The sequence below is a fragment of the Haematobia irritans genome, chromosome 2 (genome assembly GCF_050003625.1).
Source record: "Haematobia irritans isolate KBUSLIRL chromosome 2, ASM5000362v1, whole genome shotgun sequence".
NCBI classification, from domain to species: domain Eukaryota; kingdom Metazoa; phylum Arthropoda; class Insecta; order Diptera; family Muscidae; genus Haematobia; species Haematobia irritans.
Window position 1 is genome coordinate 191,193,950 of NC_134398.1, and position 17,855 is coordinate 191,211,804.

At 28.3% G+C, this 17,855-nt stretch overlaps 1 protein-coding gene and 1 long non-coding RNA gene across 2 annotated transcripts in view; one reads left to right on the forward strand and one right to left on the reverse strand.

Annotated features, from left to right (window-relative positions):
- The window catches only part of LOC142224427 (uncharacterized), a 423,478-nt gene that overhangs the window by 356,171 nt on the left and 49,452 nt on the right, over positions 1 to 17,855 (reverse strand). The window lies entirely within an intron of this gene.
- LOC142224426 (phospholipase A1 VesT1.02) overlaps positions 11,369 to 17,855 on the forward strand; it is a 48,422-nt gene continuing 41,935 nt past the window's right edge. The window contains exons 1-2 of the mRNA XM_075294201.1: positions 11,369 to 11,469; positions 11,551 to 11,686. Of these exons, the coding sequence (XP_075150316.1) occupies positions 11,427 to 11,469; positions 11,551 to 11,686 (179 nt within the window). The 5' untranslated portion in view covers positions 11,369 to 11,426. The remainder of the gene's footprint in view (positions 11,470 to 11,550; positions 11,687 to 17,855) is intronic.

Here is a 17,855-nt window from a genome sequence, read left to right on the forward strand (position 1 = left end):
TCTCAAATACTTCAAATTTTGAGAATATTTTCTATAGAAATAAAATTTTGAGAAAATTTTCTATAGAAATAAAATTTTGAAAAAATTTTCTATAGAAATAAAATTTTGACAACATTTTCGATAGAAATAAAATTTTGACAAAATTTTCTATAGAAATAAAATTATGACAAAATTTTTTATAGAAATACAATTTTTAAAAAATTTTCTATTGAAATAAAATGTTGACAAAATTTTCTATAGAAATAAAATTTTGACAAAATTTTCTATAGAAACAAAATGTTGACAAAATTTTCTATAGAATTAAAATTTTAACAAAATTTTCTATAGAAATAAAATTATGACAAAATTTTTTATAGAAATAAAATTTTTACAAAATTTTCTATAGAAATAAAATTTTGAGAAAATTTCTTTGAAATAAAATTTTGACAATTTTTTTATAGAAATAAAAATTTGCAAAATTTTCTATAGAAATAAAGTTTTGAAAAAAAATTCTAAAGAAATAACATTTTTACAAAATTTTCTATAAAAATAAAATGTTGACCAATTTTTCTATAGTAATAAAATTTTGACAAAATTTTCTATAGAAATAAAATTTTCTATAGAAATAACATTTTTACAAAATTTTCCATAGAAATAAAATTTTTACAAAATTTTCTATGGAAATAAAATTTTGACAAACTTTCTATAGAAATAAAGTTTTGAAAAAATTTTCCATAGAAATAAAGTTTTGAAAAAATTTTCCATAGACAAAATTTTCTATAGAAATAAAATTATGACAAAATTTTTTATAGAAATAAAATTTTTACAAAATTTTCTATAGAAATAAAATTTTGACCAACTCTATAGAAATAAAATTTTGAAAATTTTTTTTATAGAAATAAAATTTTGACAAAATTTTCCATAGAAATAAAATTTTGATAAAATCTTCTATAGAAATAAAATTTTGACAAAAATTTCTATTGAAATAAAATGTTGGCAAATTTTTCTATAGAATTAAAATTTTAACAAAATTTTCTATAGAAATAAAATTTTGACAATTTTTTCTATAGAAATAAAATTTTGACAAAATTTTCTATAGAAATAAAATTTTGACAAAATTTTCTATAGAAATAAAATTTTGGCAAAATTTTCTATAGAAATAAAATTTTTACAAAATTTTCTATAGAAATAAAATTTTGACAAACTTTCTATAGAAATAAAATTTTGAAAAATTTTTCTATAGAAATAAAATTTTGACAAAATTTTCCATAGAAATAAAATTTTGATAAAATCTTCTATAGAAATAAAATTTTGACAAAAATTTCTATTGAAATAAAATGTTGGCAAATATTTCTATCGAATTAAAATTTTAACAAAATTTTCTATAGAAATAAAATTTTGACAAAATAAAATTTTGACAAAATTTTCTATAGAAATAAAATATTGACAAAATTTTCTATAGAAATAAAGTTTTGAAAAAAAATTCTAAAGAAATAAAATGTTGACAAAATTTTCTATAGAAATAAAATTTTGACAAACTTTCTATAGAAATAAAATTTTGACAAACTTTCTATAGAAATAAAATTTTGACAAAATTGTCTATAGAAATAATGTTTTGAAAAAAATGTCCATAGAAATAAAGCTTTGACAAAATTTTCAATAGAAATAACATTTTTACAAAATTTTCTATGGAAATAAAATTTTGACAAACTTTCTATAGAAATAAATATTTGACAAACTTTCTATAGAAATAAAGTTTTGAAAAAAATTTCCATAGAAATAAAGTTTTGACAAAATTTTCAATAGAAATAAAATTTTTACAAAATTTTCTATGGAAATAAAATGTTGAGAAAATTTTCTATAGAAATAAAATTTTGACAAATTTTTCTACAGAAATAACATTTTGACCAAATTTTTATAGAAATAAAATTTTGACAATTTTCCATAGAAATAAAGTTTTGAAAAAAAATTCTAAAGAACTGAAATTTTGACAAAATTTGCTATAGAAATAAAATGTTGACAAATTTTTCTATAGAAATAAAATTTTGACAAACTTTCTATAGAAATAAAGTTTTGAAAAAATTTTCCATAGAAATAAAGTTTTGACAAAATTTTCTATAGAAATAAAATTTTGACAAACTTTCTATAGAAATAAAGTTTTGAAAAAATTTTCCATAGAAATAAAATTTCCACAAAATTTTCTATAGAATTAAAATTTTGACAAAATTTTCTATAGAAATAAAATTTTGACAAATTTTTCGATAGAAATAAAATTTTGACAAAATTTTCGATAGAAATAAAATTTTAACAAAATTTTCTATAGAATAAGTTTTTGAAAAACTGTCTGCCAATATTCGACATATGTATATAAAATAAAAAAATAAAATCGATTGTTCGAAATATTTCAAATAAATTGTTATGGTGGTGGGCATTAAAATGGATCGTTTCAGCCCATCTGCTAGTCTAAAATTCTAGGAAACATAAAATGATTTCCGTAATTGGAAGTTGCTTTTCATTTACAGTCATACCCTACACTGATCGAATGAATAATGCAATGGAAACTAATTTGTGTAAAAACTTGTTTAGTTACAAGAGTGTGAAGTGTTTTAAAAAGGTTAGTTTAGCCGGAGTCGGAGTTGAGCAAAATTTTTACGACTCCAACTCTAATTTCCAAATGCAGATTTATGCTATGTTTCATGTAAAAAACGTCTTTAAAATAAAGTTTTGAAAAGCTTGTCCCATTTTGGAACATTTTTTGCTTTGTAGTCAGGATGCAAAAAGACAACAAATTTAAAGGCAATTTCATTAATTTTAACGATTTTTTTCTGAATTATTAAAACCAAGTTGACCTTAACCCAAAAAAATTTTTATTCGTGTTATGATATCCATTTATAAGTCGAGTCACCTAATTCTAAGGACAAAACGACTTCATTGGAAAGTTTATCGACGTTTTGGACAAGGAAAAACTTTGTATCAGAGAAATGCGTCTTCTGTGCTAAGCAAAATTCGCTTTCGTATTTTAAAGACGTGAAAACTTTGGCTTCACGACAATATTTTTTTCAGTGTGCCATTCGAAAGTGTAAATTTTCAGTTGACCTCTTTGACAGGTAAACCAAATCATAGTTTTTGTTCACAAACTGCTCACTCATTTTTAAATATGTGTTGCATCCATTCCCACGATATGTTCAACTCACAAGCAAGTACCAATGCGACGTGAATGTCGATAAAATGGGACCGCACTTAAAAAAAAAAAACATTTCGTGAGGTCAAAGATTTCATGTCTTTAAAATACGAATGCACATTTTGCTTAGCATACAAGACGTATTTTTCTAATATAAAGATTTTTTCCTTGTCTAAAAGTCGTTAAACTTTTCAATGAAGTCGTGTTGTCCTTATAATTAAGTGATTTGATTTAAAAATGGGTATCATAATATGAAAGAAAAAATGTTTGGGCTAAGGTCAACTTGACTTTAATAATTCAGAAAAATTCTTTAAATTTAATTAAATTGTCTTTAAATTTTATGTCTTTTTGCATCCTGACTACAAAGCAAAAAATCGTTCAAAACTACGACATGTTTTTCAACACTTTATTTTAAAGAGGTTGTTTACTTGAAACATAGCATAATTTCTACTGAAAGTAGAGTCTGAATTTGGAAAATAAAGTTGTCGTTAACAGGGCTGTGGAGTCGGAGTCTGAAGATTTTGCTGGAGTAGGAGTCGTAAAAATTTGCTCGACTCCGACTCCGGCCAAACTAAATTTTTTAAAACACTTCACACTCTTGTAACTAAAAAAGTTTTTACACAAATTTGTTTCCATTGCGTTATTCATTCGATCAATGTTGGGAATGACTGTAAATGAAAAGCAACTTCCAATTACGGAGATCATTTTATGCTTCCTAGAATTTTAGACTAGCAGATGGGCTGTAACGATCCATTTTAATGCCCACCGCCCATAACAATTTATTTGAAATATTTCGAACAATCGATTTTATTTTTTTTAATTTTATTTTATATACGTATGTCGAATATTGGCAGACATTTTTTTCAAAAATTTATTCTATAGAATATTTTGTTAAAATTTTATTTCTATAGAATTTTTTTTCAAAAGTTTATTTCTATCGAAAATTTTGTCAAAATTTTATTTCTATCGAAAATTTTGTAAAAATTTTATTTCTATAGAAAAATTTTTCAAAATTTTATTTCTATAAAAATTTTTTTCAAAATTTTATATCTATAGAAATTTTTTCAAAATTTTATTTCTATAGAAAATTTTGTAAAAATGTTATTTCTATTGGAAATTTTGTCAAAATTGTATTTCTATGGAAAATTTTTCAAAACTTTATTTCTATAAAAAGTTTGTCAAAATTTTATTTCTATAGAAAATATTGTCAAAATTTTATTTCTTTAGAAGTATTTTTCAAAACTTTATTTCTATAGAAAATTTTGCAAAATTGTATTTCTTTAAAATTTTGTAAAAATTTTATTTCTATAGAAAATTTTTTAAAAATTTTATTTCTATAGAAAATTTTGCAACATTATATTTTTATAGAAAATTTTGCAAAATTTTATTTCTATAGAAAATTTTGCAACATTATATTTTTATAGAAAATTTTGCAAAATTTTATTTCTATAGAAAAATTTGCTAAATTTTATTTCTATAGAAAATTTTGTAAAAATGTTATTTCTTTAGAAAATTTTGTCAAAATTTTGAAAAATTTTATTGCTATACGTATTTCTCTTGCAAGACGTATTTCTCTAATATAAAGTTTTTTCCTTGTCCAAAAGTCGATAAACTTTTCAATGAAGTCGTTTTGTCCTTATAATATAAAAGAAAAAATATTTGGGGTAAGGTCAACTTGACTTTAATAATTAAGAAAAATTCTTTAAATTTAATGAAATTGTTTTTAAATTTGTTGTCGTTTTGCATCTTGACTACAAAGCAAAAAATCGTTCATACACGCTCACAAAAAATCGCTTCTGTAACATATACTCCCAAACATATTTTGCTTCAAGCATATACATTTTTGGGTATTGCCCAAACATTTATATGTTTGATCTCTTCCAATATATAATATGTTTGAAAGCATATTGGTCTAAACAATATATGTTTGGGTAGTCTAAGTTCCAAACATTTTGTATTTTTGCATCCAAATTCAATCATGTTGTCTTCCAAAAAACAATATGTTATTATGTGACCATATAATATGTTTGGAAGCATTTTGCACCCAAAAATATTATATGCTTAAAAAAATTCTCCAAAACAATATTGTGCTCGAAATTTTATTTATTTATTTATATATTTACAATCATAATGAATTATGAAAATAAACAGGTAATATAGGTGCTCACAACATAGGTTTTCGACCTGAATGCTCAAAATTTTGTTTCTGCCCAATTGTATATTCCCCGACATCTTTCTCACTTCCACGAGATTTTTTAGTTCTTAGCACCTTTTTCTGTAATACAAACATTGTAGAAGAAATTAATCAATTTTATGATTTTTTTTTATTTTAATTTTACCTTTTGCCGGACGGGGACTCGAACAGCGGACCACACAGTTTGTAAGGATCAAAGAAGTAGCTGATCAATTGCCCAAGGAAAAATAAAATGTTAATTTTGTAATAACAAGCAACAACCACCAACTTAATTCAATATCGCTCCCTGTTAAATAGCGCTCCAAGCTACTAAACACATATATGTTAATAGGCTATTTCTAAATTAATATATGTTTGCATTCAAGCATATTATATTTACAAACATTTTATGTCCCAAACATAATATGTTCTAACATATTAACATATATGTCCCAAACATGTTATGCTAGTTTATGAACATTATATGCTTGCACTCAAAAATATTGTGTTTAAAAATTTGTGTTACAAACATATAATGTTTATAGCCAAACATATGAAAAACAGTCTTTTTCAACCGTGTACTAGGACATGTTTTTTATTTATTTATTTATATATTTATTTATTTATTCATTTATTTAAGTCTATGGATTACAATCCTTACAGACTACCAGAATTAAAAGTAAATTAAATCTAAAGTAGAGTTGAACTTATTTAAGGACATTGCAAAGTCCAAATCATGCAAGCTACTCAATTTATTAAACTCTTTAAGTGCTCAACACTTTATTTTAAAGACGTTTCTTACTTGAAACCTTCTACTGGAAGTCGAGTCTGAATTTGGAAAATAAAGTTGTCATTAACTCGTTTTTAAAGGACTTTGACAGCATATGAAGAAAAAAAAGCTGAAAAAATGAAAAATAAAATTTGCTTCCTAGAAGCAAGTACACAAAACCCAAATTTAAAAGAGAATTGTGTCTTAAAAGTATCCTTACTTGTATTCTCCGCTTCTTTGGCTCGGAATCAATACCAAAATTTTTAAAGTAAAGACAAAATCTTTGGAACCGGGCATGCTTTTTTTTCAGTGCGGAACTTCGGATCATTTCTGACTATTTTTTCCTGCACTTTTTAATCTAAAGATAGCCGCCATAGATAACATTATCGGGAACTCATGAATAACTTTATTTCTGAATGCAATACATGAAAGTGTTTTTGTTTTGTCAAAACGTTTTTTTTTGTCACACTGTATAAACTCGGTGCTTCCCAAAATGCAGCGTATTTAGCTCGGAAATCTTTGTATCCAAGTAAACATTTTTTGAGTGTAGTATGTATCCACATGTTTGAATGCTATAACAAATGCTTTAATTCAATTACACTACACTATTTTTGCATATAAGATCTACAATCTACAACAAGGCACCTACCTAAATGGCTATTAACTTTAGTTAAACGCACTTCTTTTGTTTGCGAATTACGTTATTCCGGACATTTGTGCCAAGATCATGCAATGTCAGTTTGCTTACATTTTCAAGTGATTCAAATAAAAAAGGGGTGTTGTTTTCAATCTTCCTACATATCTTACTTGGTAAAATTTTGCACATTTAATTTTCATCCGAGCTCTTTAAAGCAACACTTACCTCTTAACTAAGTATGCTATGTCATTATTATGTTGTAGGAAAATTTTGCCGCCAAAATAGGCACTCTGATAAGGAAAATGAAAATTTACCGCCCATGAAGTGATGTTTTGTGTGATAAATGTTTCGCTACCCTAGCGTATTATTATTTTTCTTTTCCACAATACAGATACCGAGATATTCGGTTGGTACTCAATCTGTATGCGAATAATTGTTTAAATTACTGGATGATGAGTAGAGTGGTTTTTTTGTTGTCTGTATTCCTAAATACATAATTGGATAATTTTTTCAATAATAAATGAATGGTGAATTACGGTACACTGGCTATATGATTTTTTTTTTTGTAAAGAATGTGATATATCATACAGGCGCATATACATTTCCCTTAAGGATTTTGGTATTGATGACGATCCAACGATTTGGTTTCCGTCTGTCCATGTATTTGTTGTTCACAGGATTCCGGTCGCAATTATTAACCGATTTTGATGAAATTTGGTACATGGAGTTTTTTGGGCACAAGGACGAACGCTATTGAATTTGGAAGACATCGGATCACATTTAGGTATAGCTCCCATATATATGTATCGCCCGATTTCGACAAATGGGGTCACGTTGCGCTTTTTTCAAACGGATCGTCACCAAATTTGGCACAAAGTAATCTTTTTCATCGCCCTTCATGTGTGCAAAATTTTATCCAAATCGGTTCAGATTTAGATATAGCTCTCATATATATGTATCGCCCGATTTTCCCAATTTTGGCCACAAAACCCTTATTTATCAACCGATCTTACTCACAGTTGGCTAAATGTAAAGGGTGATACGGTCAAAATTTGGTCAATATAAACTCTTCAGTTATCAAAATGCCGTCCAAGCAAGAAGAGCAGCGTATCAAAATTTTGCTCGCGCATCGCGAAAATCCGAGCTACTCGCACGCAAAGCTGGCAAAATCGCTAAAAGTTGCCAAATCAACCGTTACAAATGTAATTAAAGTGTTTGGGGAACGTTTGTCGACAGCCAGGAAGTCTGGATCGGGGGGAAATCGAAAACCGGATGCCGCTGAGACGACAAAGAGTGTTGCCGGTAGTTTCAAGCGAAACCCCAACCTCTCTCTCCGAGATGCCGCAAATAAGCTGGGTGTATCGTCTACAACCGTGCATCGAGCCAAAAAACGAGCCGGACTATCGACTTACAAGAATGTAGTGACTCCAAATCGCGATGATAAACAAAATATGACGGTCAAAGCGCGATCCCGGACGCTGTACACGACGATGCTGACGAAGTTTGACTGCGTGGTAATGGACGACTAAACCTACGTCAAAGCCGACTACAAGCAGCTTCCGGGACAGGAGTTTTATACGGCAAAAGGAAGGGGAAAGGTAGCAGATATTTTCAGGCACATAAAACTGTCAAAGTTCGCAAAGAAATATCTGGTTTGGCAAGCCATCTGTACCTGTGGCTTGAAAAGCAGCGTTTTCATAGCTTCCGGGACTGTCAACCAAGAAATTTACGTGAAAGAGTGTTTGAATAAACGTCTGCTGCCTTTCCTGAAGAAACACGGTTGTTCCATAATGTTTTGACCGGATTTGGCATCATGCCATTACGGTAAAAAGGCCATGGAGTGGTACGCCGCCAACAACGTGCAGGTGGTTCCCAAGGACAAGAACCCTCCCAACACGCCAGAGCTGCGCCCAATTGAGAAATACTGGGCTATTGTCAAGCGGAACCTAAGGAAGACCAAAAAAACTGCTAAGGACGAGCAGCAGTTCAAGGCCACTGGCTTTCTGCCTCGAAGAAGGTGGACAAGGTGGCTGTACAAAATCTGATGGCAAGTGTCAAGCGTGAGGCCCGGCAATTCGGATTTGGAAAAGTGAAAGCCTAACTGAATATTTTTCCTGAATTTTATACTAATTGAACTTGAAAAAGAAATTTAATTTGATTTTTTAAATAAACGATTTCACCGATTCAAGGTCAAGGGAAAACGCGTGTAGTTTTCCCTTGACCAAATTTTGCTGTATCACCCTGTATGGTACATAGAATTCGGCCTGGCCAAACTTACGGCCGTATTTATTTGTTGTCTTTCATTTTTAAAGAATTTATTTCATATTGTGTAAATTTTGCTTACTAAAATTTAGGTGTACACTAACAAAATATTGAGCAAATATTAAAGATTATACAATCTAAATATAAGCAAATACAATTCACAAAATAATAAATAAAATCTTTAAAAAAAAATAATTATTACAAGTATTTAAGATTTTTTTCTAAATATAAGCAAATACAATTCACACTATAATAAATTCTTTAAAAAAATATTTATTACAAATATTTAATATTTTTTTTCGTTAAATTTAGAATAGCAATATTTGAAATATAAGACCCTACGTTATGTATGTATGTGTTGAAGTAAGTGAATATTTCATTTATGTAAAAAAAAAAAAACATTTCCTTTGATTAAAGATAAAATACCTTCAAATTAGAGATTGTAATGAGAAAGAAAAATCTTTTTTTTTCAAAATTTGAAGCAGTCGACTTTTTCAAGTTAGTATTTTAAGTTAGTACGTATTCTAAATATTTTACTAGTCAATTTTTCTATCGCTATAGACAATTGGAAAAATTGTTTGTAGGCCAGTGTAAATAACAATCTTCTTACAGTTTGCCCAATTAATTGTTGTTTTGGATTCAAATGCGAGTATTGACCTTTTACCATACTGATATAAATTTCTACAAAATTCGATTTACAAAATTCCACCATAAATTCCTAGGTAAATAACTTTCCTATTTACTTTCGCCGTCGCTTTTGACTTGTTTACAGTTTCTGAGAAAAATAAGTAAAGCGTGAAATTTTTGGAAATGAAAAACAAATAATGGAGGTCTAAGACAGCACAATGCAAAAATGATTTGCAATTAAGGCAGACATGAGGAGTGATTAGATAAGTAATGCGACTGCAGAGGGAATAAAACTAAATTGTTGAAAATTCATTACTTTTCAAAGATATACAAAAATATTGTAGTCAAATTAATTTCAACTCTAAAGACCGATACTAAGTTCGGTATTCCCATTAAAATTAGCGCGGATTTTCTGATAAACTTATTTATTTTGTTCTTATTCAAATTCTTATCAAAATTTGGTCAATCTTTAAAAGGAATTTGTTTGGTTTATGTGCCGTTACAATAATGCCGACATCCTCCTTTCGAAACAAATTCCAAATGTTGGCCACAAAAATCGACCTTTTGCCGAATAAATAAAATGTTGAAATCACTTTTTTCTAAATCTTTAAATTCAAAATTGATAGATATTTTATCAAAAAAAAAAATGAAGGCGTTTTTTAAATCCCATCAAGCAATCGACTTGAGATTTTTTATAAAAATGTTTTGAAATGAAATAGTCGAAAAATCCTAATTAAATTGAAAGGGAAAATTTATTTAAAATAACTCAGAGTATGAGTAGAAAATATCAGTAATTTAAAAAATTCTTATACCTTATATAACTCATCCAATTGCATACGTGAAAATGTAGTTGAATTTTCTGTAAGTAGAAAGAAAGTAGAATTTTCCAAACTTTTTATATTCCAAAAAGTCTAGTTTTATAATTTTTTTTAAACTCGAAGAGTCAACTTTTGAAAACTTTTCCATAATATAGCTTCAGTCTATAAATTAGTCTCAGTAAAATTTAGCATGTGCGGCTAACTTCTATAATTCGAATTTCAATTAAAAACCAAAAAAACCAAGTATTTTATGATGAATGGATTATTAGCATAATAGAGCGATAAAAGTATCGTCTGAGCAAAAATTTCGTTTAAAAATCCTAAGCACTTTTTACAGGTCTTCTGATTCCAAGGAGAAATATGAAGAAAACAATTTTATTTTCCAAATTAAACTAAACCTCCCTCGTCCAATAGCATGATTTAGCATAATCCTTAAATCGATGCAAAACAAAAAGAAGACATTAAACTATAAAGTAATAAAATTCGTTACGAAAGTTATAGGAAATAGAATGCATGCAATAATGAAACGTAACAGACCAAATGCGAAAATAAAAATCAAAACAAAATATAAAGCAACTATAACAAAAATAGACCATGGCAAAAGAAGCAAAAGTTGTCCTGGTAACCAATATTTTTATTTTCACTGAAATGGAAGTTGATCATGTGCAGACGTAAAAACCACGATGTGCTACTTAGCACAGAACCAAGTTCTAAGAGAAGTAGTAATAACCAGCTCAACCAGAAATGAGAATGCTAGAATTTCTAAAATCAAAGCGCAACAGGCATACAGATGACATTAACCCATAACATATGGAACATTTAGTAACCATCTGATACTCCAACTATGAGGAAGAATCAAAAATAGTGAGAGAAAATTAAAGCGAATAAATGATCTTCTATTAAAGTGCTCTTGCAAAGTGACCACAGTTTTTGTTTGTGCAATTGAAAAGTTTTAAAGTCGATAGAAAAGAGATTACAATATGCATAAAGTGTTTATTTTTATTTTATTTCTTGGAGCCAAAGGTAGTAAAATGCTAAGAAAGTGTGTCACATGATATTTAACCGGGCAATGTTTTTATAATTTTTTTTCATTATCGATGTTAGCACACTGTGCTTTCTGGGATCGTGCCGATTTCAATTTATTTATTCAACGTCATTTAAATATTGACCCAATTTATTGTCAATTGTTAAGAACGGATATTTGCCCACATAAATATTTAACATTTCAATTGTTTACCAAGTAAGTTTTATCACATTTTATTACATTTATATTTAAATCTAAAAAATAAATGAAAGACTTAAGACACAAACGTGAGAATGTCTTTCTTTCTTATGTTTGTGTCTTAAGTCTTTCATATCGCTCACGAATTTCTTTCTTATGTTTGCGTCTTAAGTCTTTCATATCGCTCACGAATATCTAAGCAGTATAAGTCAAGGATGTGCAAATTTGATTAGCCAAATACTTTGTGTAACTTTTAATGTTTGCAATTCGTGATCAATTTATTCGTAAAACAAAAGACTTAAGGAAAAAACTTGAAATAAATTAAAAATGATAATGATTTATAAATTTCAAAATAGGCCTAAACTATAACCTACTTTTATATTTTTCTATTATGGGTTAAATAATTTGTCACTAAAGCATATTAGCCATTTGCTCATAGTATAAGATTATTAACAGATACCTTACAATATTTGTAAAGCAAGTAAAATAGATTACATTTTGTCAATCTAAGACTGATCTAATTAAAAGGAATGGTTAATACGAGGGTTGCCTTTTATTTGGCTGAATTGGGCAACCCTAGTGTTGCAACCTGCCAATTCGACGTGGATTAACTGAATGACAGTGCTTCGATGAACTTAATTCAATTTTTGGCGAAAAAAAACTCCGTTAAGGACCAGTGTTTATCGATGGTACGGTGTATGTAATCCAGGTCGTAGTTCACTCCAAGACGAGTTTTTTGAAGGTCGTCCAAAGTCAATTGTTGTTCCGGAAACCATTGATACTATGCGCCAACTGATATTGCAAGATCGTGATGTGACGTATAGTGAGATTGAAAAAACCTTAAGCATTTGTGGGACCAGCACACATTTAATATTGCATGAACATTGTCAAAAAAAAGTTGTTCGCGTTGGATCCAAGGTTGACACTCGAGCCTAAAATAATCTACCAAAATTTGGAGAAAATTTTATAAAAACAAAAATATCAAACAAATTTTATTTCTATAGAAAGTACTTTATAATGGTATTTCTATAGAAAAACAGAAAATTGCAAAATTTTATTTCTATAGAAAATTTTATCACAATTTTATTCCAATAGAAAATTTTGTTAAAATTTTATTCTTATAGAAAATTTTGTCAAAATTTGATTTGTAAAGAAAATGTTGTCAAAATTCTATTTCTATAGAAAAATTTTTCAAAAATTTATTTCTATAGGATATTTTCTCAAAATTTTATTTATATAGAAAATTTTCCCAATATTTTATTTATATAGAAAATTTTGTCAAAATTTTATTTCTATAAAAATTTTTGTAAAACTTTTATTTCTATAGAAAATTTTGTAAAACTTTTTTTCTTTAGAAAATTTTGTCAAAATTTTATTTCTTTAGGAAATTTTGTCAAAATTTTATTTCTTTAGGAAATTTTGTCAAAATTTTATTTCTATAGAAAATTTTGTCCATATTTTATTTCTATAGAAAATTTTTTCAATACTTTATTTCTATAGAAAATGTTGTCAAAATTTTATTTATATAGAAAATTTTCCCAATATTTTATTTATATAGAAAATTTTGTCAAAATTTTATTTCTATAGAAAATTTTGTAAAACTTTTATTTCTATAGAAAATTTTGTAAAACTTTTTTTCTTTAGAAAATTTTGTCAAAATTTTATTTCTTTAGAAAATTTTGTCAAAATTTTATTTCTTTAGAAAATTTTGTCAAAATTTTATTTCTATAGAAAATTTTGTCCATATTTTATTTCTATAGAAAATTTTGTCAATATTTTATTTCTATAGAAAATTTTGTCAAAATTTTATTTATAAACAGAATTTTGTCAACATTTTATTTCTATAGAAAATTTTGTCAAAATTTTATTTCTATAGAAAAATTTATCAAAATTTTATATCTATAGAAAATTTTGTCAAAATTTTATTTCTTTAGAAAATTTTATCAAAATTTTATTTCTTTAGAAAATTTTGTCAAAATTTTATTTCTATAGAAAATTTTGTTAAAATTTTGTTTCTATAGAAAATTTTGTCAAAATTTTATTTCTATACAAAATTTTGTCAATATTTTATTTCAATGGAAAATTTTGTCAAAATTTTATTTCTATAGAAAATTTTATCAAAATTTTATTTATATAGAAAATGTTTATTTATATAGAAAATTTTATTTATATAGAAAACTTTTTCAAACTTTTATTTATTGTAGAAAATTTTCTCAAAATTTAATTTCTATAAAAAATTTTGTCAAAATTTTATTTATATAGAAAATTTTGTCTACATTTTATTTCTATAGAAAATTTTGTCAAAATTTTATTTCTATAGAAAATTTTGTCAATATTTTATTTCTATATAAAGTTTCTTAAAATTTTATTTATATAGAAAAATTTTTCAAACTTTTATTTATATACAAAATTTTGTCAAAATTTTATTACTATAGGCAATTTTGTCAAAATTTTATTTCTATAGAAAATTTTGTCAATATTTTATTTCTATAGACAATTTTGTCAAAATTTTATTTCTATAGACAATTTTGTCGAAATTGTATTTCTATAGAAAATTTGTAAAGTACCTCTTAGTTGGAAAGGAATATTTTGCAAAATCTACCAAAACATCAAGAATACTACCAATCTACCAAACAGTAAAAAATCTACCATTTTTGGTAGAATTCTACCAACTGTGGCAACCGTGGTTGGATCCCACACAATTTGTCAATCGTTCAAAACAAGGATCGTGTCTATAGGTCGAAAGAAATGCTCCACAAGTATGATCGCAGTGCTTATAAACACGTCTATAACATCGTCAATTTAGACGTATGAGACCGAAAGTAAACATCACTCGACTGTTCGACGCCTGAAGAAGCGGTTTATGCGTTCAGAATGTATGTGTTGGAGATACATTAATCAGAGGGGTACAAGCGCTTCGATAATTGGTTCAAAAGCATGCAAAAGTGTATAGATCTTAATAAGGAATATTGTTCCAAAGAGGTTGTTTTTACTAAAATTATTTTGGTATTGTTTCAGAGGCAAAAAAGTAACCAACGATATGTTTAAGATGCAATTCACTTTTAAATATTGAAATTGCGTACTGCATACTGAGACAAAAATATTAATTTATTAGTTTTCCTGTGTGTTTTCATCATTTAAAGTCTTTCATAAACGTGTTAACCGTAGCTTCAAATCCGAAATCCAAACTCACCATCAATTATAAATTATTTTTTTTTTGAAGTCTTTAAAATAGTCAAGATACAAAAAGTCAATGATTTTAAAGACTAACATTTTAAAGCCATTTTAAAGCCATGTTGACCTAAGTTCAACTAATGTTCTTTCATGTACAGACATATCCTAACCCTGAGGAAAAAACGCCTTCAATGAAAAGTTTATAAACTTTTGGTCAAGTAAAACATTTTTGTATTAGAGAATTGCGTCTTCTATGCCACGCAAAAATGGCATCAATATTTTAAAGACATGAGATCTTTGTTCTTAGATAATTGTTTATACCCACCACCATAGAGTGGTAACGGGAGTATAATAAGTTTGTCATTCCGTTTCTAACACATCGAAATATCGATTTCCGACTATACAAAGTATATATTCTTGATCAGGAAGAAATTCTAAGACGATATAAGCATGTCCGTCTGTCTGTCTGTTGTAATCACGCTACAGCCTTCAATAATGGCCCAATCGTCTTGAAATTTGGCACAGATTCATCTTTTGTTTGCAGACAGGTCAAGTTCGAAGATGGGCTACATCGGTCCAAGTTTTGATACAGTCCCCATATAAACCGACCTCCCGATTTGGGGTCTTGGGCTTATAAAAACTGTATTTTTTATCCACTTTGCCTGAAATTGGAAATATAGACGTATTTTAGTACCATGAAAAAGTGTACCGAAAATGGTGCGTATCGGTCCATGTTTTGGTATAGCGCCCATATGGACCGATTTCCCGATTTTGCTTCTTGAGCGTCTAGAAAGTGTATTTCCTATCCGATTTGCCTGAAATTGGAAATCTAGAGGTATTCTAGGACCATAAAGAGGTGTGCCGAAAATGGGGTGTATCGGTCCATGTTTTGATATAGCCCCCATATAGACCGATTTCCCGATTTTACTTATTGGGCTTCTATAATCCGTAGTTTTAATCCAATTTACCTGAAATTTGAAATCTAGAGGTACTCTAGGACCTAAAGACATGTACTGAAAATGGTGAGTACCGGTCCATGTTTTGATATAGCCACCATATAGGCGAATCTCCCGATTTTACTACTTGGTCTTCTAGAATCCGTAATTTTTATCCAATTTGCCTCAAATCGGAAATGTAGAGGTATTCTAGGACCTTAAAGAAAATGGTGCGTATCGGTCCATGTTTTGGTATAGCGCCCATATGGACCGATTTCCCGATTTTGCTTCTTGAGCGTCTAAAAAGTGTATTTCCTATCCGATTTGCCTGAAATTGGAAATCTAGAGGTATTCTAGGACCATAAAGAGGTGTGCCGAAAATGGGGTGTATCGGTCCATGTTTTGATATAGCCCCCATATAGACCGATCTCTCGATTTTACTTCTTGGGCTTCTATAATCCGTAGTTTTAATCCAATTTACCTGAAATTTGAAATCTAGAGGTACTCTAGGACCTAAAGACATGTACTGAAAATGGTGAGTACCGGTCCATGTTTTGATATAGCCACCATATAGGCGAATCTCCCGATTTTACTACTTGGTCTTCTAGAATCCGTAATTGTTATCCAATTTGCCTCAAATCGGAAATGTAGAGGTATTCTAGGACCTTAAAGAGGTGTGCCGAAAATGGTGAGTATCGGTCCATGTTTTAATATAGCCCCCATATAGGCCGATCTCCCGATTTTACTTCTTGGGCTACTAGAATCCGTAGTTTTTATCCAATTTGCCTGAAATTTGAAATCTAGAGGTATTCTAGGAAAATAAAGACGTGTGTCGAAAACGGTCAGTACCAGCCTATGTTTTGATATAGCCCCCATATAGACCGATCTCGCGATTTTACTTCTTGGGCTTCTAGAATCCGTAGTTTTTACCCAATTTGCCTGAAATTGGAAATCTAGAGGTATTCTAGGAAAATAAAGAGATGTGCCGAATATATTGAGTATCGGTACAGTTTTTGATATTGCCCCCATATAAACCGGCCCTCCGATTTGGGCTCTAGATTCTAGAACTACAATTAAATGTACTGAATACTGAGTGCAACCTTCCATGTTTTGGTATAGCCCCCATTACACCGAAATCCCGATTTAACTCCTAGGGTTTCTAGAAATTATAGTTTTTATCCGATTTGCCACAACTTGAAAATATACTGGCATTTTAGACCCATAACAAAGTGTATATAGGTTAGGTTAGGTTAGGTGGCAGCCCGATGTATCAGGCTCACTTAGACTATTCAGTCCATTGGTGAACTTCTCTCTTATCACTGAGTGTTGCCCGATTCCATGTTAAGCTCAATGACACAAAGTGTATATGATTTAGTTTTATCGGTCCACGTGATTCACGCGAGAATCATGCGTGTCACGACAGTTTCGTGTCACGCGCACACCTCCAATTTAAACAATAAAATTTAGGTTAAAAACTTAATTTGTTAAATTTTGAAGTTTTTATTATAAAATATTATTTCAAATTAGCAAAACAAGCTATTCGAATTGATTTATGTGTGAAATAACAGATATTAAAATTGTGCAAATATATTCATGGTATTTAGATATTCGCAAAAAACTATTTGATCGACAACGATCTATAAATAAAACCAAATGATATTCATTTATGTTTGTTTGTGAGTATGTTCCTGGTATGTCATCAATTATTTCATTATATTATTTTATTTAAATGGTAACTACAAAATATCAAATGAAAACCATAATAAATCAAGTTGTGTAAAAATTCTACCAAACATAAACATGAGTACCACTTTAATTGATTGCAAGGTTTTCTTATGCCATATTTGATTACTTTTTCCCTTAATTAGGCTAAAATACTATTCTCATTTTATTTATAGGCTTAAGACCAATTTATGTCGTTGTGAGTAATCATTTAATTACTAACAGTATTACACACTGTAGATATTTTATTGTAATATAATAAACTCATTAACGAATAATTTATGACAATTGTTTTTCACACCATAAAGATGCATCATGTTCATACAATTCTATCATTGTGCCATCATGCATTACAA